The sequence below is a fragment of the Mobula hypostoma genome, chromosome 9 (assembly GCF_963921235.1).
Source record: "Mobula hypostoma chromosome 9, sMobHyp1.1, whole genome shotgun sequence".
Classification (NCBI taxonomy): domain Eukaryota; kingdom Metazoa; phylum Chordata; class Chondrichthyes; order Myliobatiformes; family Myliobatidae; genus Mobula; species Mobula hypostoma.
Window position 1 is genome coordinate 32,017,346 of NC_086105.1, and position 23,589 is coordinate 32,040,934.

Consider the following 23,589-nt stretch of genomic DNA (forward strand, 5'->3'; position numbering starts at 1 on the left):
TAATGATCCGCAGCATTGGATAGACATTAGGCAGATCAATTTTTTTATCTCAGATTCTTTCAAGTGACCTGACTTGGTCCAACCAAGCAGAGTTCACTGCCAAGAAGGCCCACCAGGGCCTTTACTTCCTGAGAAAACTAAAGAAATTTGGCCTGTCCTCTAAAACCCTCACTAATTTTTATAGATGCACCGTAGAAAGCATTCTTCTAGGGTGCATCACAACCTTGTATGGAAGCTGTCCTGTCCAAGACGGAAAGAAGCTGCAGAAGATTGTGAACACAGTACAGCACATCACACAAACCAATCTTCCATCCTTGGACTCACTTTATACCGCACGCTGTCGGAGCAGTGCTGCCAGGATAATCAAGGACACGACCCACCCAGCCAACACACTTTTCGTTCCTCTTCCCTCTGGGAGAAGGCTCAGGAGCTTGAAGACTCATACGGCCAGATTTGGGAACAGCTTCTTTCCAACTGTGATAAGACTGCTGAACGGATCCTGACCCGGATCTGGGCCGTACCTTCCAAATATCCGGACCTGCCTCTCAGTTTTTTTTGCACTACCTTACTTTCCATTTTTCTATTTTCTATTTATGGTTTATAAATTAAATTTTTAATATTTACTATTTTTTACTATTTTTAATATTTTTTAATATTTAATATTTGTAATCCAGAGAGCGGGAAGCACAGAATCAATTATCACTGTGATGATTGTACATTCTAGTATCAATTGTTTGGCGACTATAAAGTATGAAGTCTGCTGCAGAGGACATCAACTATATAGCCCAGTCTGTCCTGCATGACGCATTTGGTCACTCTGCTAGTGCCCTCTTTACAATGGACAGTGATAGACGGAGTAAGAGAGTCTTTGGATTTCTTGCAGTGAGTACCCAGAGGAATGCAGATCTTATTGTCAGGTGCTTGTTCGAAGAAGAGCAGCTTCCAGGATTCACTGCGTACTTCGATCGTGATAAACCACAGGACAAGTGAAGAATATTCCCGTTGGCAGCCTTCAACCCATCTTCATCTTGTAAGAATCATCTCTTCCCCACTTTTGCACTCACTTAAGCGTGACAGGGACTGACTGCTATGTGTCAAGGATAACCCAAAACCTCTCCAGAACATAGCTGAAACAGGCAAGATACTGTAAAGCCAGGGGAGACGACCAGAATCATGATCAATCATGTAACTAGGACCTTCAAGCAAATACTTCAGTGCCTGAGTATTTCCTACAATATAGACCATATTATCATAGTTTCTGAATAACAGCAATTCAAAAAGGACATGAATTGGACGAGATACAACAGGAAGAATTGCATAAAAGTGAGGAGAATCATGAGCAGAGGCAAACCTGTTGAAAACAGCACTTTCATTCTATTTAAAAACGCAAACACGAGGAAATCTGCAGATGCTGGAACGTCAAGCAACACACATAAAAGTTGCTGGTGAACGCAGCAGGCCAGGCAGCATCTGTAGGAAGAGGTACAGTCGACGTTTTGGGCCGAGACCCTGACGAAGGCCTGAAACGTCGACTGTACCTCTTCCTAGAGATGCTGCCTGGCCTGCTGCATTCACCAGCAATTTTTATATGTGTTACTTTCATTGTATGTCATTCTGTATAAGTGTCAAGATGCTCCTCCCTATTAAAAGGCTCTGTCACACCCTGATTCCACACCAACAGACGATGAAACTGTTCATCCTAATTTATATATATTTACATAAATATAAAAGCGACACTGGATATTGCAGACTAACAAGTTGTAATGAAAATAAACTACATATTCATGAGGACAAAGACTATTTTCAACGCTATACAGTATTGTGATCAATAAGCCAGGACTTCTAACTGAAGACATTTAAATACAAGCCTGACTTGCTGAGTTGCACCATTACAGAAGCTGCCAAACCTTCTGTCAGGTGGATAATTGCCACCAAGACTCACAAACGTGTCAGAACTTCACAGTTCTCATGCTTCCCTTCATCTGTCACAAGATGCTTCCACCTTTTACTTTTTAGATCTGCAGTACCTCATGCTTGGCGCTTAACATGATACTAATGCCAGAGTGAAGGAAATGCAGATATAGACACTGGTAAATATAGTTTTGCTGCTGATGTCCCACAGGGTCTCACCGCTTCCATGTCTGAGCTCTAAGATCAGTTTTGAATCTGTTCCATTTATCTTTATGATGTTACCCATAAGCAAGGATGTGAAATAGTGTCTTCACCTCCATTAGAGCTGTATTGTGATCACTCATACCAATAGTCTTGGCCAGATGCTTCTGGGACAGATGGATTGATGAAGAAAAGGTCACAAAGGGGTTTCAATTGTTAATCCCCAATCATCCTCAGCCAGTTAGATTTATATTGTTATTTTTGCATCTTCTTCGTAAAAACCTCTAAAAAGTAAAAGGCGGAAGCATCTTGGGACAGATGAAGGAAAACATTAACACTGTGAAGTTCTGACACATTTGTGAGTGTTGGTGGCAATTATCCAACTAACAGAAGATTTGGCATTTCCGTTGCACAGCAGCTCTGCAAATGAGTGCAGACAGTAAGGTTTGTATTCAAATGTCTTCATCAGGAATGTCTTCTTTGCAGCTTCCAGTCAAGATCATGAGATGGTATGTTTCATTTCTTTTACGTCTTTTACATTTGATTTTCTCCTTGAATGTTGGAGCCTGTGATTTGCAGTTTGGAGTTTGTTTGGCTGTTTCAGCACTCTGCAGTCTCCCAGGGGATTCCAGGAGGAAGAGGCACAGTGTGCGGGAACCTCGTGGCGACAAAGCTGAGAGCCTATGTTCGACTCCGATTAAAGCAACGAGGGAATCTGAAATGCCAGCTGGTGAGATCACTCACTACGGAGAGGGGAGATCACTCACTACGGAGAGGGGAGATCACTCACTACGGAGAGGAGAGATCACTCACTACAGGGAGGACAGAGTGCCTTTTTATCGCTTGTGAGATCACTCACTACAGAGAGGGGAGACTGCCTTTTTATTGTCAGTGAGATCACTCTGCTACGGGGAGGAGAGACTGCCTTTTTATCGTTGGTGGGATCATTCTTTTTTCTTATACCCATTAGCAAGAAATAACGGATTGTACGCTGCATACCATTCTTTTCTATCTTGGTTTTGTGGCTATCTGGAGAAGAAAAATCTCAGAGTTGTATACTTTGATAATAAGTGAGCCTCAGAACCTTGTTATGTTCTCTTTTTGATGGGCATTGAAGACCTCATTCAAATGAATAATTCTGCATCATCTCTGAGTGTTCCATGTGATTATTTCAACCAGTACACAAAATGGAAGAATATTGATTTATTTGCTTTGGGTGCATATTCAGCAATAGGTTTCCAGTCTATTAGATCCAACCCTTCATGGGATTCTAAGTTAAACATGGGGACTTCCAGGGTCACTTCTACCTGTCTGTATACTACAACACTGTTACATTTGCCTTTGGGAAGTACCACTAACACTGTCTCTACAAATCACTTCTAATCCATTGGCAGGATGAACAAACCAATGTCTGCTCTGAAACTATTTACATTCAGTTAGCTCTAATGGGCATTCCCTGTACCAGTCACCCCAGACAGCTATTCCATTCAAAGCTCTGAAATTGCTAGGCAGACAGAAGGAGAGACTTGAGAATGTTCTCGGTGCTTCCTGGAAAAAGTGTAACATCCCAACTTATAGGAGTACCCGACATATGATTTGTCAAAATGGACAAGCATTCAGGATGGCATCAGGAGTCTTAAATCCTTTTTCTAGAAGTATGCAGGAGCTCAGTATCAACAAAACACATTAACTCTCACACTACCTACCCACCCCATTAAACAGTCCTCTATCTGTGGAAGAGACTGATGATCCCATATTGGCTACATCAGGTGCCACATAACAGAACTAGACAGGAAGCAAGACATCCCCAACCCTAAATGAAGGGCTTCCTAAGAGAAGAGAACCCGGGGGCAATGACTGTCATATGAGTTTTTGCTGAAACAGGATTCTGTAAGCATAGCTACTTCATACTGTTGCTTTAATGTGGGACAAATATTCAAATGTTAGCATTTCATTTGTTTGTGAGTTTTAGTATAAATGGACCCTAACTGGCTTTGTGCGTGTCTTCTGATGCTAAAGTTGTCTGAATGGTCTAACATTTCTTCTGTTGTAGCAGTTCTTTTTTAATCAAATAGGTTCTGAGGCCTTTTCAGAAGAGAGTTAAATGTCACCTACATTGCTATGGTTCTGGAGTAACCCACAAGGCATGATGGGTAAGAATAAATACATCCATTCTCTGGAGGAAATCAGTGAATCAGCTGGAATTTTACAACAATTGAAAAGCATCACGTGCCTGAGGACATGGGGACTGAATCTACCCTGAGAAAAGGAAGACGAAAGAACTTGAAACTCTTTTTAACCAAACGGCTAAGGTCGATATGACTTGGGCCCCATCAAACCCAGGTTGGGATGTCTCATCCACCCGAACCCCGATCTGAGCGAATACTGTGTAAATACTGCCCTCTTGCAAATACCCATCGGCAAGAAATAACAGATCATACGCTGCATACAATTATAGAGAAAGTATATTTACAACTTTCAGTTTTATTGAACAGTTAGTAGGAAAAGAAAAAGTAATAAAAAGGGCCCATTACAGTTAACCCTGTCCAAATGTGCGCAGAAGTTGGAGCTCATCTTGAAGTTGTCTTTAACTCACACGCTGGACCAGTGGTCTGCATGAAAACAGACATCACCTTCCGAATGTCACTCGAAATCCATCTTGATCAAATGGGCTCCTCCATGGGAGTACTGGTCCTTCCTCCTTGAAACCATTCATCTACACAAAGCACCTTATGCAACAGACATGGCATCCTCAGCCATCTTCCCACCTGCCTTCTCCCAGCTTCCGCCTAAAAGATCTCAACCCACACCAGTGTCCATCACAGAGACCTCTCCGTCCAGTGTTCTCGAGAACCTTATCCCAATTCCACTATCCTGATTAAATGACACTACATTCCTAAGTATGAACATCACAAACCCTTATCTTTAGCTCAAACCCAAACATGCAGAAAGCAGAACAGACTGCTCTTACAGAAGCGCTAAAATAAAATACCTACAGCATAGAAGTAAAAATCTTAACCAGGACATTACAAGCATATGGACTTGAGATTCTTGATGCATATGAAGATCCATCTCTAACAATGATTATGCTTTTAAAATTCATTTTCAGGATATGGGCATCATAGGCAGGGTCAGTATTTATTCCCTGTTCTAGTTAGCCTTTCTTGTTCATACCTAGTTGCACTTGAGAAGGTAGTAATAAGCTGCTTCTTGCATGGCCACTGTTATTCTGGTGAAATCTCTGTTATACCCACTCAGGGGAAAGCCCAAGGAAAAATCCAGAGTTGGAGTCCCTAAGGCATAGAGTGACATAGTTAATTCAGAAACAAAGGTTCTGAACTTAAAGAGGGGTAACTTTGAAGGTATGAGACGTGAATTAGCTAAGATAGACTGGCAAATGACACTTAAAGGATTGATGGTGGATATGCAATGGCAAGCATTTAAAGGTTGCATGGATGAACTACAACAATTGTTCATCCCAGTTTGGCAAAAGAATAAATCAAGGAAGGTAGTGCTCCCGTGGCTGACAAGAGAAATTAGGGATAGTATCAATTCCAAAGAAGAAGCATACAAATTAGCCAGAGAAAGTGGCTCACCTGAGGACTGGGAGAAATTCAGAGTTCAGCAGAGGAGGACAAGGGGCTTAATTAGGAAGGGGAAAAAAGATTATGACAGAAAACTGGCAGGGAACATAAAAACGGACTGTAAAAGCTTTTATAGATATGTAAAAAAGAAAAGACTGGTAAAGACAAATGTAGGTCCCCTGCAGACAGAAACAGGTGAATTGATTATGGGGAGCAAGGACATGGCAGACCAATTGAATTACTTTGGTTCTGTCTTCACTAAGGAGGACATAAATAATCTTCCAGAAATAGTAGGGGACAGAGGGTCCAGTGAGATGGAGGAACTGAGCGAAATACATGTTAGTAGGGAAGTGGTGTTAGGTAAATTGAAGGGATTGAAGGCAGATAAATCCCCAGGGCCAGATGGTCTGCATCCTAGAGTGCTTAAGGAAGTAGCCCAAGAAATAGTGGATGCATTAGTGATAATTTTTCAAAACTCGTTAGATTCTGGACTAGTTCCTGAGGATTGGAGGGTGGCTAATGTAACTCCACTTTTTAAAAAAGGAGGGAGAGAGAAACCGGGGAATTATAGACCAGTTAGCCTAACGTCAGTGGTGGGGAAACTGCTGGAGTCAGTTATCAAGGATGTGATAACAGCACATTTGGAAAGTGGTGAAATGATCGGACAAAGTCAGCGTGGATTTGTGAAAGGAAAATCATGTCTGACGAATCTCATAGAATTTTTTGAGGATGTAACTAGTAGAGTGGATAGAGGAGAACCAGTGGATGTGGTATATTTGGATTTTCAAAAGGCTTTTGACAAGGTCCCACACAGGAGATTAGTGTGCAAACTTAAAGCACATGGTATTGGGGGTAAGGTATTGGTGTGGGTGGAGAATTGGTTAGCAGACAGGAAGCAAAGAGTGGGAATAAACGGGACCTTTTCAGAATGGCAGGCGGTGACTAGTGGGGTACCACAAGGCTCAGTGCTGGGACCCCAGTTGTTTACAATATATATTAATGACTTGGATGAGGGAATTAAATGCAGCATCTCCAAGTTTGCGGATGACACAAAGCTGGGTGGCAGTGTTAGCTGTGAGGAGGATGCTAAGAGGATGCAGGGTGACTTGGATAGGTTGGGTGAGTGGGCAAATTCATGGCAGATCCAATTTAATGTGGATAAATGTGAAGTTATCCACTTTGGTGGCAAAAATAGGAAAACAGATTATTATCTGAATGGTGGCCGATTAGGAAAAGGGGAGGTGCAACGAGACCTGAGTGTCATTATACACCAGTCATTGAAAGTGGGCATGCAGGTACAGCAGGCGGTGGAAAAGGCGAATGGTATGCTGGCATTTATAGCGAGAGGATTCGAGTACAGGAGCAGGGAGGTACTACTGCAGTTGTACAAGGCCTTGGTGAGACCACACCAGGAGTATTGTGTGCAGTTTTGGTCCCCTAATCTGAGGAAAGACATCCTTGCCATAGAGGGAGTACAAAGAAGGTTCACCAGATTGATTCCTGGGATGGCAGGACTTTCATATGAAGAAAGACTGGATGAACTGGGCTTGTACTTGTTGGAATTTAGAAGATTGAGGGGGGATCTGATTGATACGTATAAAATCCTAAAGGGATTGGACAGGCTAGATGCAGGAAGATTGTTCCCGATGTTGGGGAAGTCCAGAATGAGGGGCCACAGTTTGAGGATAGAGGGGAAGCCTTTTAGCACCGAGATTAGGAAAAACTTCTTCACACAGAGAGTGGTGAATCTGTGGAATTCTCTGCCACAGGAAACAGTTGAGGCCAGTTCATTGGCTATATTTAAGAGGGAGTTAGATATGGCCCTTGTGGCTACGGGGGTCAGGGGGTATGGAGGGAAGGCTGGGGCGGGGTTCTGAGTTGGAGGATCAGCCATGATCATAATAAATGGCGGTGCAGGCTCGAAAGGCCGAATGGCCTACTCCTGCACCTATTTTCTATGTCTATGTCTATGTCTACATTGAGTTCAACGCTGATTGGGAACTCCTGCAATGCTACTAGTACCAATCTGTATCTGTCCCTGCTGTTCCTTTCAATTCATCAGTGACATATCTCAGAGTTGTATACTGCAAACATACTTTGATAATAAATGTACCTTGGCGAGAGGTAGCTTGCTGCACGGGCAACAACTTGCTCTCCATACTGTACTGCCCTGGATTCCGTATCACATGGAGAGCTAGGATGCCACATCCATGGTTGACTTTGGCAAATAAGGGCCTCACACTCACATAAATTAAGTTCAAAATCCAAACTAAATTTACTATCAAAGAACAATATCAACCCTGAGATTCATTATCTTGCAGGTATACTCAGTAGATCCAATGACCGTAACAGAATCAATGGAAGACCACACCCAACAGGATGGACAACAAGTGTGCAAAAGACTGCAAATACAAACTAGATAATACCCGTGAATAAATAAGCAATAAATATCAAGAACATGAGATGAAGAGCCCTTGAAAGTGAGTCCATTGTTTGTGGGAATGGTTCAGTGATGAGAGAAATGAAATTGAGTGAAGTTATCCCTCTAGTTCAAGAGCCTGATGGATGAGCGGTGGTAACTGTTCCTGAACCTGGTAGTATAGGTCCTGAGGCTCCTATATCTTCTTCCTGAAGGCAGTAACGAGAAGAGAGCATACTCTGAATGCTGGGGTTCCCTGATGATGGATGCTGCTTTCCTACAACAATGCTCCATGTAGATGTACTGTACTCAGTATTGAGGAGGGTTTTACCTGTGATAGACTGGGCTGCATCCACTACTTCTTATAGGATTTTCCTTTCAAGGGCATTGGTGTTTCCATGCCTGGCAGACAGTCAATAAACTCTTCACCACATATCTGTAGAACTTCATCAAAGTATTAGTTGTCATGCCAAATCTTTGCAAACTTCTAATGAAGTAGAGGTGCTACTGTGCTTTCTTCATAATTGCACTTATGTGCTGGGCCCGGAGCAGGTCCTCTGAAATGTTAACACTGGGGAACTTAAAGTTACTGATCCTCTCCACTTCCAATCCTCTGATGAGGACTGGCTCATGGGCCTCTGGTTTCCTCCTCCTGAAGTCTGTACTCAGCTCCTTAGTCTTGCTGACATTGAGTAAGAGGCTGTTGTGGCACCACTCAGCCAGATTTCCAATCTCCATCCCATATGCTGATTCAGCCAACAATAATGGTGTTATCAGCAAACTTAAATATGGCATTGGAGCTATGTTTAGTCAAACAGTCATAAGTGTAAAGCAAGTAGAGCAGGGGGCTAAGCACACAATCTTGTGGTGCATCTGTGCTGATGGATATCGTGAAGGAGATGTTGTTCCCAGTCCAAACTGTCAGGGATCTGCAAGGGAGGAAATCGAGGATCAAAGTGCACAAGCAGGTATTGAGGACAAGGTCTTAAAGCTTATTGATTAGTTTTGAGGGGATAATAGTCTTGAACTCCAAGCTGTTGTCGATAAAGAGCTCAATGAAATGACATCTGCTGTTGACCTGTTGTGACAGTAGGCAAATTAGAGTGGATCCAAGCCTCCCCTCAGGCACAAACTGATATATTTCATCAACAACCTCTCAAAACATTTCATCACTATGGATATAAGTGCTACTGGGTGATAGTCTTTGAGGCAGGTTATCACGTTCTTCTTAGACACCGGTATAATTAAAACCTGCTTGAAGCGGATGGGTATCTCAGACTTCTGAAGCAAGAGGCTATAGATTTGAGAGAACACTCTGGTCAGTTGATCAGCACAGGTCTTCAGTTCTTGGCCAGGTACTCTATCCATGGGTTCACCCTGTTCTCATATCAACCTTAGAGACTGCAATTACATGGGCAGTGCAAAAAGGAGAGCAAAAATAGAAAAGGATGGTGAGATAGTATTCACGGGTTCATCGTCCATTCAGTAATCTGATCACAGAGGGGAAGGGGCAGTTTCTCAAACATTGAGTGTGATTCTTCAGGCTCCTGTACCTCCACCTTGATGGTAGCAATGAGAAGAGGGCACGTCTTGGGCGATGGGGGCCCCTAACGATGGACACTGCCTATTTGAGGCATCTTTTGGCCTGGATGCTGGAGAGGTTAGTGCCCATGATGGAGCTGGCTGAGTTTGTAACCTCCTGCAGCTTTTTCTGATCTTATGCAGTGGCCCGTCCATACCAGATGGTGACGTAAATGCACGCCATTGCTACACCTACGGAAATTTTCGAGAGTCTGGTAACATACCAAGTCATGTCAAACTCCTGATGAAGTATAGCTGGTGTGGAGCCTTCTTCGTAATTGCATCAATATGTTTGGCCCAGGATAGATCTTCAGAGACATTGACAGCCAGGAACTTAAAGCTGCTCACCCTTTCCCCCGCTGATCCCCCGATGAGTTCCTTCAACTTCCCATGTCTGAAGTCCATAATCAATTCCTTGGTCTTACTAACATTGAGTGCAAGGTTCCTGTTGTGACACCGCTGATCTATCTCACTCCAGTGTGCCTTCTCGTCACCAACTAAAGTTCTGCCAACAATTTGCCATTGGCAAATTTATAGGTGGAGTTTGAGCTGTGCCTAGCCAGTCATGGGTGTATAGAGAGTAGAACAGTGGGCTAAGCATTCATCCTTGAGGTGCTCCAGAGTTCATGTGAGAAATGTTATTTCTGATCCACACTGATTGCGGACTCCCAATGAGGAAGTCAAGGATCCAGATGCAGAAGGAAGTACAGAGGTCCAGATTTTGGAGCTTGTTTATTTAACTGAGGGCACGATTGTGTTCAATGCTGAGCTGTAACCAATAAACAGAGCCTGATGTAGGTATTGCTATTGTCCAGGTGACCCAAGGCCAAGTGGAGAGCCAGCCCGATTGCATCCTCTGTAGACCTATTGTGGCAATAGGCAAACTGCAGCAGCTCCAGGTCCTTGCTGAGGCAGAGCTGATTCTGGCCATGACCAGCCTCTCAAAGCACTTCAGTACAGTAGATGTGAGTGCAACTGGGCGACAGTCATTGAGACACCTCACCCTGCTCTTCTTGGGCACTGGTATGGTTGCTACCCTTTTGAAGCAGATTTGAAACTTCGACTGCAGCAGTGAGAGACTGAAGATGTCCTTGAACACTCTCGTCAGTTGGTTGGCACAGGTTTTCAGTGCCCTACCACATACACCATCAGAACCTCAAGCCTCGGTAGGATTTCATAAGACATGGGGGCAGAATTAGGCCATTCAGCCCATTGAGTCTGCTCCGCCATTCCATCATGGCTGATTTATTATCCCTCTCAACCCCATTCTCCTGCCTTTTCCCTGTAACCTTTGATGCTCTGATTAATCAAGAAGTTATAAACCTCTGCTTTAAACATACCGGATGACATGGCCTCTAAAGCCATCCGTGGCAATGACCCACACATTCATTAGTAGACAGCTATGATCTCAGGAGATCATGGGTTTGCACCTCTGGTGGACTGTGTCCTCTCCAGGGCACAAGCCTGGGCAGGAAGATTTGAAGAACCGGCTGTTGTCCATGCAGCAAGATCCCCCTCTCCACGTCACTGATGTACTCCAAGGAAAAGGCAAGCACTGATACAGCTTGGCACCAGTGTCACCACAGAGGTTGCCAGAATGAAGTTGTATACAACATCAAACTGCCTTAGGGACCCCGGCTCTGGATTTCTTCCTTGGGGTTTACTCCCAAAGACTTTCCCATGGATGGGTATGGCTGCAAGGCAGTGGAGGTTTAAAATCAGAGTTTTCCTTCTCCTAGGCAGGCTGCTGAGCCCCACCTGCCCGAAGCAACTGGTTTTGAGGTGCCAATGGTCCACCTTTGCCCCTTCTCTTGTCAGTAGAAACAGCTCCACCGGGCCTGGTAGCTAAGCCAAATGTGAAGGCCAAGAGTTGGACTTGGTTGTCTGAGGCTGATAGAGGCATGCTGTTTGGAGCACTTTATAGGTAGTGGGAGCTTATCCTCACTAACACCCCCAGCTACGACAGCTTTAAAAACCACACATTCACTAAACTCTGGCTAAAGAAATTCCTCCTTCGTCTCTGTTCTAAGTGGACATCCTCCATTTTGAGGCTGTGCCCTCTGGTCGTAGATTAACCCACTATAGGAAATATCCTCTCCACATCCACTCTATCTAGGCCTTTCAATATTTGATAGTTTGTAATGAGACGCCCCTCATTCTTCAAAACTCCAGCAAGTATAGGGCCAGAGCCCTCAAATGCTCCTCATACGTTAATCCCAATGTATGAGTTTCATTCATGGAGTCATTCTTGTGAATCTCCTCTGGAACCTCTCCAATGTCAGCACATTTTTTTCTAAGATAAGGGGCCAAAAACTGCCCACAATACTCTGTACGGTCTTACCAATGCCTCCAGCTTTACATCCTTACTTTCATATTCCAGTCCTCTTGAAGTGAATGTTATCATTGTATTTGTCTTCCTTCCAGGTTCAAGTTTCAGGTCAAGTTCAAGTTTAATTGTCATTCAACCACACATGAATACAGCCAAATGAAACAATATTCCTCTGGAACCAAGATGCAAAACACAGTACCAACTGCACACAGCACCTAACACATATAGCGCATATATTTGTGATAGCAGAAGGACGTGCAGTCACAAAGAAAAAATATAGCCCAAGTCCCTGAGTGGCATGACTTGTAGATTGATAGTGTCCTGGTCCAGCTTGTCTTCCACTGAGTAAACACTGATGGGCAACACCAATGGACGGGGCCAGCCCCTCTCACAGTACAGATTCCAGTGTGCACACAGAGGCCTCTGTTCTCACACACCGTCTCCAGAGTTTCACCTCCTGGGCTGCTGCACCAGGCAACACCAGAACATGAGGGCCTGGTCCATGGAACAACCAAGGCAACACAGTTCCTCCGTTACAGTGAACCTGACTCGCACCAACTCAACATGCAGGCTCAGCTTTAGGGAATCCTCCACGAAGACTCCCAAGCCCCTTTGCACCTCTGTCCTTTGAATTTTCTCCCCATTATAAAATGGTCTGTGCCTTTATTCCTTCTACCAAAGTGCATGAGCATACACTTCCCACACTAGGACTGGCTCATGGACCTCTGGTTTCCTTCTTCTAAGGTCATTAATCAGCTCCTTGGCTTGCCAACATTGAGTAAGAGGTTGTTGTTATGGCACCATTCAGCCAGACTTTCAATCTCCCTCCTACATGTTCACGCCACAGGGTTCAGGAACAGTTGTTATACCCCTCAACCACCAGGCTTTTGAACTAGAGGGGATAGCTGCACTTGCCCCAGTCATTGAACTGTTCCCACAACCTATGAACTCAATTGCAAGGACTCTTCATCTCACGTTCTCGATATTTATTGCTTATTTATTAATTATTGTTACTTCCTTTATTCTTTTTTATTTGTATAGTTTATTGACTTTTGCACACTGGATGTCCACCCTGTTGGGTGCTTTCCTTCATTAATTCTATTATGGTTATTGGATTTACTGAGTATGTCTGTAAGAAAATGAATCTCAGGGTTGTTTATGGTGACGTTTACATACTTTGATAATAAAATTGCTTTGAACTTTAGTGTGAGGTCTCTGTTGACCACAGGTGATGCATCCCAGCTGTCTACATGATACACAGGCTAGTATGCGATCCAGGGCAGTACAATATGGAACTGTTGCCTATGCAGCTCATGAATCCAAAGGAACGACAGAGACCGATACACTTTGGTGACAACGATGTTGCTGGCGTTTCCTGTCTACGTTGAACTCAATGTAGGACTGCCTCAGGGACTCCAGCCCCAGATTTTTTCATGGGGTTTACTCCCAAAGCCTTCCCCATGAATGGGTATAACAGAGATTTCACCAGAGTAACAGTGGCCATGCAACGTGCAGCTTATTACTACCTTCTCAAGCACAACTAGGTCCAGTATAAACAAGAAATAGGAACAGGGAATAAATACTGACCTTGGCTACGATGCCCATACCTGAAAATAAATTTTAAAAGCATAATCATTTCCAGAGATTGATCTGAATATACATCAAGAGATTCAAATCCGTACGTCCTTTTGTCTTTCTTTTCTCAGGTAAATGCATTGTGTCCAGATGTGCAATGCTGTTTTGATTGTTGTAAAATTCCAGTTGACTCTAATTTCCTCCAGGGAATGAATGCAGTTATTCTTACCATCCTGTCTTGTGGGTTACTCCTGAACCATAGCAATTGTAGGTGATCTTTAACTAGCTTCTGAAATGGCCTCAGGGCCTATTTGATTAAAGAAAACTGCTACAACAAATGTTAGTTCATTCAGACAACTTAAGTATCAGAAGAGACACACAGAGATAGCAATCATCCATTTATACTAAAACTCATAAACAAATAAAGTGCTAACATTTGAAGATTTGTCTCATTGTGGAAGAAAATAAAATTTTGAATACAATTTTGTTGTCAACTTGACTAGCTAAGTATTGCCCAAGACTTGGGTCATGAAAGTGACGGGATAAGATGCAAACTCTGTCTTGCTTATGCTAGCTAACAGTAGGTCTTGCCAGTTGTGAGGTATTGCTAACCTTTGTCCGAGTCTGTCTGGCTAAAAGGGGAACTGAATGTGCACATGCAATTCTAATTTTGTGTTCCACACGGAAGCATTCATAGACTAGCCGATACCTAACAGGTGTTAGGTTTGTTTGAAATCACTGACTAAGTATGATTAGCTGTTGGCTATTGCCCAAAATTTACTGTATACATTTAAGATGTAACCTGACATTGGCGGAGTCGTAAGGCAACGGCTCCCCGTGATCACGTATAAAAGGGCTAACCCTACACCGAGGTCTATGCCTTTATTTCTGTTTGATAATGGGGCAAATGCTCTTACAGTAAAATATGGTAAAACAGTAATTTCTTCGACACTCATATTCAAACAAAAATATGAAATAGCTATGCGTACAGAATCCTGTTTCAGCAAAATCTCATATGACAGTCATTACCTCTGGGTTCTTTTCTCTTTTCCCTTTATTTAGGGTTGTGGATGTCTTGCTTCCTGTCTAGTTCTGTTATTTTTATGGCACCTGATATGGCCAATATGGGATCATCAGTCTCTTTCACAGATAGAGGACTGTTTAATGGGGTGGGTAGGTAGTGTGAGAATTAATGTGTTTTGTTGATGCCGAGCTCCTGCATACTTCTAGAAAAAGGATTTAAGACTCCTGATGCCATCCTGAATGCTTGTCCATTTTGACAAATCATATGTCGGGTATTCCTATAAGTTGGGATGTTACACTTTTTCCAGGAAGCACCGAGAACATTCTCAAGTCTTTCCTTCTGTCTGCCTAGCAATTTCAGAGCTTCGAATGGAATAGCTGTCTGGGGTGACTGGTACAGGGAATGCCCATTAGAGCTAACTGAATGTAAATAGTTTCAGAGCAGACATTGGTTTGTTCATCCTGCCAATGGATTAGGTGTTTGTAGAGACAGTGTTAGTGGTACTTCCCGAAGGCAAATGCAACAGTGTTGTACAAACGTAGCATGCAGACAGGTAGAAGTGATCCTGTAAGTCTTCGTGTCCCGTGAAGGATTAGATCTAATAGGCATGGAAACTTATTGTTGAATATGCACCCAAAGCAAATAAATCAATATTCTTCAGTTTAGTGTAGTGGTTGAAATAATCACTCAGAACAATATGGGATAGAATTATTCACCTGAGAACATAATAACACTACAAATCTAGCTGGCTAAGGGTGATGAGGGGATTACAATTGAAACCCCTTTGTGACCTTTTCTTCATCAATCCATCTGTCCCAGAAGCATCTGGCCAAGACTATTGGTATGAGTGATCACAATACAGCTCTAATGGAGGTGAAGACACTATTTCACATCCTTGCTTATAGGCAACATCATAAAGATAAATGGAACAGATTCAAAACTGATCTTAGAGCTCAGACATGGAAGCGGTGAGACCCTGTGGGACATCAGCAGCAAAACTATATTTACCAGTGTCTATATCTGCATTTCCTTTACTCTGGCATTAGTATCATGTTAAGCGCCAAGCATGAGGTACTGCAGATCTAAAAAGTAAAAGGTGGAAGCATCTTGTGACAGATGAAGGGAAGCATGAGAACTGTGAAGTTCTGACACGTTTGTGAGCCTTGGTGGCAATTATCCACCTGACAGGTTTGGCAGCTTCTGTAATGGTGCAACTCAGCAAGTCAGGCTTGTATTTAAATGTCTTCAGTCAGAAGTTTTGGTTTATTGATCACAATACTGTATAGCATTGACAATAGTCTTTGTCCTCATGATTATGTAGTTTATTTTCATTACAACTTGTTAGTCTGCAATATCCAGTGTCACTTCTATATTTATATAAATTAGGATGAATAGTTTCATTGTCTGTTGGTGTGGAATCAGGGTGTGACAGAGCCTTTTAATAGAGGAGCATCTTGACACTGATACAGAATGACATACAATGTAAGTGCTGTTTTTAACAGGTTTGCCTCTGCTCATTATTCTCCTCACCTTTACGCAATTCTTCCTGTTGTATCTTATATAATAGGATGAGTAGTTTCATTGTCTATTAGTGTGGTATCAGGGTGTGACGGAGCAACAGAACCATTTAATAGAGAGCAGCATCTTCATAATTTAAAGTTGCTGACCCTCTCCACCTCAGGAGTATCACATTCCGTTCTGGTCACTCCATCATAGGAAGTTTAGAGAGGGTGCGGGAAAGGATGCTGCCTGGATTAGACAGCATGTGCTTTAACAAGAGATTTGACAAACTTTGAGTTGTTTTCTCTGGAACGGTGGAGACTGAGGCGAGATCTGATAGAGGCTTACAACAGACATACAGTACAAAGAGTAGACAAACTATCTTTTTCCCAGGGTTGAAATGTCTAATATCAGAGGTCATGCATTTAAGGTGAGAGGGAGTAATTTTAAAGATGAGAGAGACAAGTTGTTCAACAAGCTTTTTTGCTTGGAGTGGTGGTAGAGGTGGACTTTTAAGAGACGTTTAGATCAGCCATGAATGTGAGGAAAATGGAAGGATATTGACATAGTGTGGGCAGAAGGTGTTAGTTTGGTTGACCTTTTGATTACTGATTTAATCACATTGTGGGTGAAGGGCCTGTTCTTCTACTATTCTGTTCTATGCTCTAAAAGGCAATGCCTCAGAAAGACGGCATCCCTCATTAAGGACCCTTATCACCCAGGACATGCCCTCTTCTCATTGCTACCATCAGGGAGGAGGTATTGGAACCTGAAGACACACACACAAAGCTTCAGGAACAGGTTCTTCCCATCCACCATAAGTTTTCTGAACGGACAATGAACCAACCCACAACCACCACCTAACTATATAATTTTTGCTCTCTCAACAAATTGTACGGCCTATGCCCAGTGATATTAAATATGAATCCGATTGTGAAACCCAGGAGTAAGGTACTATCTGAAATCAGAAAATTCAATGTTGTTCATTTTCTGCCCACATGAGGGTGTTTGTGAGTAGTTACTGCTGAGAGTGATCATTTAATAGACCATTAGAATCTTCTGCATTACTACAGGTATTCGTGAGGCATCTGGAATTTACTTACACTCTCTCTCCTAACCACCAATATCCACAAACATTTTAACAGTAACCTTTTCATTATCATGTAGTATCTGAATGGAACAAGGTCAAGTTTGCTCTGTTCCTGTCATTATACAGCAACACACACAAAAATTGCTGAAGGAACTCAGCAGGTCAGGTAGCATCCCTGGAAATGTAGAAACAGTCAATGTTTCGGGTAGAGACCCTTCTTCAGGATTTCATTGAACAATTGTTTTCTGACTTTCATTGCCATTACGTGTTTTCTTGCATCCCAAATTTATTTTAAGAAAAGGTTCCCTACTAAAGCAAGTCTTGCACTTCACCATAAGGGCTACTTACATCAACCCATTGCTGAAGCACTCATTCATTCAGCCATCACCTACATTCACTGATGTACTGTTGCTCTTGGTTCTCTAAAACCTCAGAATTAAAATGCTCACCTTTATATTTGATTCTCATCTCAGTCTCTCTCTTCTCCTGATCTCTAAAAGATTCTCCAGCCTTGCAATTTTTCAATTCTGCATCTTGTGCGCCGATTACTCCTTCCTTCAAGATCAACAGCTCAGCCATATGCTCTGGAATGGCATACAAATCTCAGTCTTTCTCTATCCCTTTCTGTAAGATGCTCCTCAAAGTTCCCCTCTTTAATCATACCTCTGGCCATGGCTTCCTATGGCTCACCATTCATTTTTATCCAATTTTAGATCTGGTGCAATAAGGATATTTATCTATGAATGTACATATTAGAAGTATAAGTAAGCCACTTGCCCCCACAAGCCTGGTCTGTCATGTAAGATCACGGAAAGCCCGATTATAGCCTCAGTTCCTTATTCTCATCCACTTTAAGGTTTATATCGCTAACTTAAAAACATTCAAATTCTGCTTCCTGCCATTCAAGGAAGTACCAAAGTCCCTCAACACTCTGAAAGAGAGAAAAAAACTCGTCTCCAATGGACAACCCTTCCTCTTAAAGCAAAGACTCCGAGTTCTTGTTTCTACCAGAAAGGGAGTCACCCTCTTCACATTCATCTTGTTACAATTACTCACGATCTTATGTGTTTCAGTCAAGATCCCACTCATTCTTTTAACCCCCAGAGGATATAAGCTTAGCTGTCAACATTTCAGATATCAGTCTACCAAAACTGCTGTACTGTTTCCGACTCATTAGTTATTGGTAGGAGACAATGATAAAAGGGTAGTTAAAAAAGGAGACCATTATCATACATAGCAATGCCCGATACAAATGATCCCTGGTTATGGATATTCTCCCTTACATAATTCACAAATCACTACCCAAAAAATTGAGATACAAAATATAATTCACTCTCATGGAATTTATGCAGAAAAAAAATAAGTTTTTTTTCAACTTGTGTTTCCTGATGCACTTGTAGATGATGTGGCCTTGTGCTATGGAAGATCATCTTATAGAATACCACCACATAATGCAAAGCTTTACTGTATACATGAAACATTAACATCTACATCCAAGACTCTTCATAAATACAAGTGATGGATTAAACAGGATTATGTTGGGGCAATATGACAACAGTAGTTATGAAGATTTTATGTAATTAATGTTGAAAACAAAAATAGTTGCAATCATTTAGACTGCTGGGACAGTTGAAGATCTACTCAACTTTGAAAGTGGTGGAAAAAGCAAATTTCCATTAGACTTTTGTCTAAACACCTCCTTAACAGAGTAAATAATCTCAAATATAGGAACAACTTGCCCGTAAACTGGCTTGCTTGCCATGACAGCATAGTTACCATGGATATTTTAAAAAGCTACAGGAGGTTACTGAGAATTTTTGAGTAACACTTGGTATATATACCAAGTACTTTTGGCACAGAAACAATTATCCAGATCTTGGCCTTTCTTTCAACTATTGCTCACCAACTTACTTACAATCGTCCACATAATACATTTGTCTAAGGTATTGGGTATGACTTTGAACAGTGAATAAATATGACAGTAAAGAAATAACAATCAAATTAATCCAAACACAGTACTTTCAGTGAAAGGTCATCAGTCTGGAATCTCAGGTCTGATGCTGCTGGACCTGCTGAGTACTCTGAGCATTTTCTGAACACTGTGGGAGAGCTTAGACATTTTGTAGGGCTTTTAACTATTCCTTCATATTACAATCATTCTGATGATAAGCCAATTTTGTTTCTACTTACATTTATACAGAGTATTTCAACATATTTTGTTTCAGTGCAAATCACAATGTTGGTGAAGTCTGATGAGAACAGATTCTAACATGGCTTCCCACAGTGATTTGCTGGATTCACCATAGATGTGTAACGTTCAATAGGTTTAAAAACTCTCACCATCTCTTGTTGAACTCAAGAGATGCTGCAGGCTAGATTTCAAAAATGTAAAAGAAAAACCAGGTCTAGACAAGACAGCAAGGACAGGCAAAATACTTTATTCTTCAGCTGATGGTTCTGATTCAGCCAGCATGCTTTCCCACCTTAATGCAGTGATGCAACTGTTAATCTTCACACACACAAAACATTTTATTGGCAACAATGTCACTCTCTAAGTACCCCCCTCCCCTGCCTTCTGAATGACAACTTCCAAACTAGTGCTTGTTTATTTTTTCCCAGGAGAGAAATTTATTTTCACAACAGGAAACATTCTTTGCGCAAGGTATGCTTGGTTTTTGTTAGATAAGTATTTTAATAATGCTTCTATTCTGTTGTTCAGCTGATCAGATGCCAACACTTTAATGCATCTTTCCAACAGATGAACTTTGGTATTTTAGTCCAAATCTGCAATACATTTAAATCATTCACTTGTTGAAATCTTATAATCATCCATTTATTGCTTGGGGTTTCCTACTACTTAATTCAGTCTCAGTACTGAATCACTTACATGAAGCAAATGTGTCTTTTTTTTATTAGAAATACATGTTACAAATCTCAGTCCAGCTTTTTGCCACCAGTAAAATTTGCAATTTAAACATAATGATTCAAAATTAAAGATTCATTACAATATACAACAACAGTATATTATCATTTACATTTAATTGGTCCCATGAGTAGAAATAATTGGTTTCCATAAAGCACACTGCACAGGTTTCTGCTGTGAACAGAAATAACTAGCGATCACCTTCCAACTGCCTCTAATTCTTAACATGGTGCACTGTAGTCTTTGAATAGTTTAAACTTTTCAGTTTTCAATTTTCTACTGACTAGATCTAAGAACTAACAAGGGGATTTGGCATATCATCTGTTTGAAGTACAAACAAACAATTCTACCTTACAATTGTTTAATCGATCAGTTCCAATAAACACTCCATATATAAAAAGACACAATCACTTTCTCAGAGTTCAGACTAGTGTTTTAGTTATACAAACACTTTTTTTAAGAAGCAAAACCCAATTTATAAGAGCACTTTTTATTGTGCATTTACCCATATTTTAATATATATCTGTATAGCATTTTCATTTTTTATTGAATATTGCACCCTTTTCCCAAACTAACTAAAGCTCTACATACTTATACCTTCCTGCCTCATCTAAACAAGAAATAAATTCTCATTCTAATGACTGAAAAGTAATTTCCCCATCCTAGTTTGGAGTTATTCCCACAACCTCTCTTTTCAAAGCAAAGTTTTACTGGAAACAATCTAACTCTGGGAAAACTCAAGTAGGACCAAGAATAGACATCAGTAGATGCAAAATAAGCATCAAAACTGTGACAAAACATTTCCATGTTAAATGAATAATCCTTCAAAATATGTTTATAATCAAAGGTGTATTGGGCACCCAAATGTAAATCACTCCTGAAAGGTTTCATATTCATTTCGTTTTATTGCTACATCCAGTTAGGAGCCGTATCGATCCTGCAAAAGACAAGTAAATGGTCTGTTGAAGGGAAGGCCTTTGGGACTATAGTTATTATTACTACCAAATTTATATATAGCACAAAGTAACTGTTTTTAGTAGGTCAAAACAAAAATCTTTGAGAAGTTATGGGTCTTAAAGCAAATTAGATTCTGTCAAACAGCTGTGGGTCCAAACAATTCTCAATTAAATAGCCATAAGTTAATGATAAAGAAAGTTTATATTCACCATATTCAGTGGTAGAATCTTCACCGCATGACATTTGCAACAAATTCAGGTGAATCAGTTAAATAGTGTTTCCTCTGATGGAACCAATTACACGGTCTTCAGTGCACTGGTACCCATTACAACGGAATATAACACATTTATAAAGCCAACTTTTCTAATAAGTCAGCTGTGTACTGCATGAGTTTTGACATACTGTATAAACAAAGCATACTTAATCTCACCTAGCCTGCTACTGATTACAACCTTATGTTGCAAAGATCCATCTAGATGTAACTAAGCAAGGTGGTGCTGAGCTTAAAAGGTGAAATTTGCCTTCCAGCAATTTCAAATATTCTACTTAATGTTATGGAATTAGTAAGAATCATAATTTAACAGACCCAAACTCCACAAGGAAGACATTCAAACTGAAAAGTTGATCCATTTTGACTAAGTGGCCATGATGTGAATTTTTTTGGCATTTTTATTGTCATAGTGAAAATTAAATTAACTCATACACTCTAGTATTGTTGAATAAAAACCAATTGGTAAGAGTGTGACGTGCCTGACTATTACCTCAATCTCTGCTTTTTTTGTTATTAAAGGCAAAGTTTAATTGCTTAATATTAACATATTTTCAATACGATTCCTAAGTAATATTGGTTTCCACTTTAGAGTCTTGACATAATTGAATGCATTTGCAGAATAATGAAAATAGAAAAAGAAACGGTTAATTTCATTGATAGAAATTAAAATTGCATTCAATTCATCTTTAACAAATAAATAAGAGTATTCTACTGGATCTTTTAATAGACTGGATTGGCAATATAGATTTAGCTATTTCGTAACCGGTTTCATAAATGCTTTCTGATTCATTTGTACATTTGTACATCTAACAATGCATGTGATTTCAAGGTACGGTATAAAATGGTGTTTAATGTAAGGATTTTATATACAATATAACAAAGGCAAATATTGATTAGTCACAATAATTTTCCTGAAAAAGGTTATACCAACCTGAATGGAAGTCATCACTCCATTAGCCAGCACAGAAAGCTTCCCAGCCACAGATCTAACACCTTGCTTAAACTGTGCCATATCAGGAGCTGATGGTAGGACGTTGGTCAGAGACACGTTAGCTTAAGAGAATAACAAATCAAACCAAATAATAAAGAACTAATTTTGATAATCTTAAATTATTCACAACTTAGTAAAATACAATAACTATAAAAGAATTGCAGGAAAATAAAAATGACAACACAAAAAAGAGCTTTTTTTGTTATATTAATTAGTGTGTTTTTCTTCTCTCCAAGGGCAAAAAGAAAATAAGGCTTCTTGAACCATCTACCAACCAGAGAGCAGGGCAATTTGAAGGCATCTATCTATATGATCAAAGGTTCATTCCAAAATGTAGGAATTTTAAAGGGCTTAGAAAATTATATTCATAAATATTTTGTTTTCACAGCAGGTTTACTTGGATATATTAAGGGTCTTTAATACTCTTGCAGTCTCTTGTAGCATTCACACTTCCTTGAGTAAATTAGTTACTTTCATATTAGTTGCAAACTGAGTATTATCAAGTGGAAAAACTTGATAAATAAATAACAATACAAACTAACATGACTTTAATGTGTTGTCTTTATTATAAAACACATCAAAAGACACAGAAAACATTCAAGCCAAAGTGCTGTGGCATTAAATTAGACCTTAATACTTTAGCTTTTCAAATCTGAAAGAAGCAACTAAGAAGGGTTTCATGGAAGTACTTGATAGCAAACTGCAAAGAAAAAGTAAATTCAGAAAAACTGCTTGAAGCCAAATTGTGACAGCAGGGTGAAAGGGAATAGGCCAAGACATAGGAAAGGCAAATTCAAGACTTGATATCGGGAAATTCTTCAAGCAAAGGAATCAACATGCAGCATGGCCTTCCAAGTAGGACAGAGTAGGAAAACTTCCTGGAATCATATAAAAAACAATGAAACCCATGATGTGTATAAGCAAAGACATTTCAGAGCTTTCTTCATTTTATTTCTATTTTATTTTATTTAGAGCAGAGCACTGAACAGATCCAACGAGTTGTGCCACCCTGCAACCCACCTATTTAACCCTAGCCTAATCACAGGACAACATACAATGACCAATTAACCTATTAACTGGCATGTCTTTGGACTGTGGGAGGAAACGGGAGCACCCAGAGAAATCCCACACTGTCACGAGGAGAACGCACAAATTCTTTGCAGATGGTGCCAAAATTGAACTCTGAACTCCGATGACCCATGTTGTAGTGACATCACTCTAAGCATTTCGCTA

The 23,589-nt window shown here is 40.8% G+C and overlaps 1 protein-coding gene across 4 annotated transcripts in view; it reads right to left on the reverse strand.

The window, feature by feature from the left end:
* Nucleotides 1-19,622: 19,622 nt before the first annotated feature.
* Nucleotides 19,623-23,589, reverse strand: part of arfgap2 (ADP-ribosylation factor GTPase activating protein 2) — a 73,335-nt gene continuing 69,368 nt past the window's right edge. The window contains exons 16-17 of one of the 4 annotated variants that reach the window (XM_063058013.1): nucleotides 22,297-22,385; nucleotides 19,623-21,074 (exon numbers count right to left, since the gene is read on the reverse strand). In XM_063058013.1, coding sequence (XP_062914083.1) covers nucleotides 21,057-21,074; nucleotides 22,297-22,385 — 107 coding nt within the window. In that variant the 3' untranslated portion in view covers nucleotides 19,623-21,056. Of the gene's footprint in view, nucleotides 21,075-22,296; nucleotides 22,419-22,955; nucleotides 23,235-23,589 lie in introns of those variants that run through there. The other 3 variants (XM_063058012.1, XM_063058014.1, XM_063058015.1) reach the window with 3 other exon arrangements.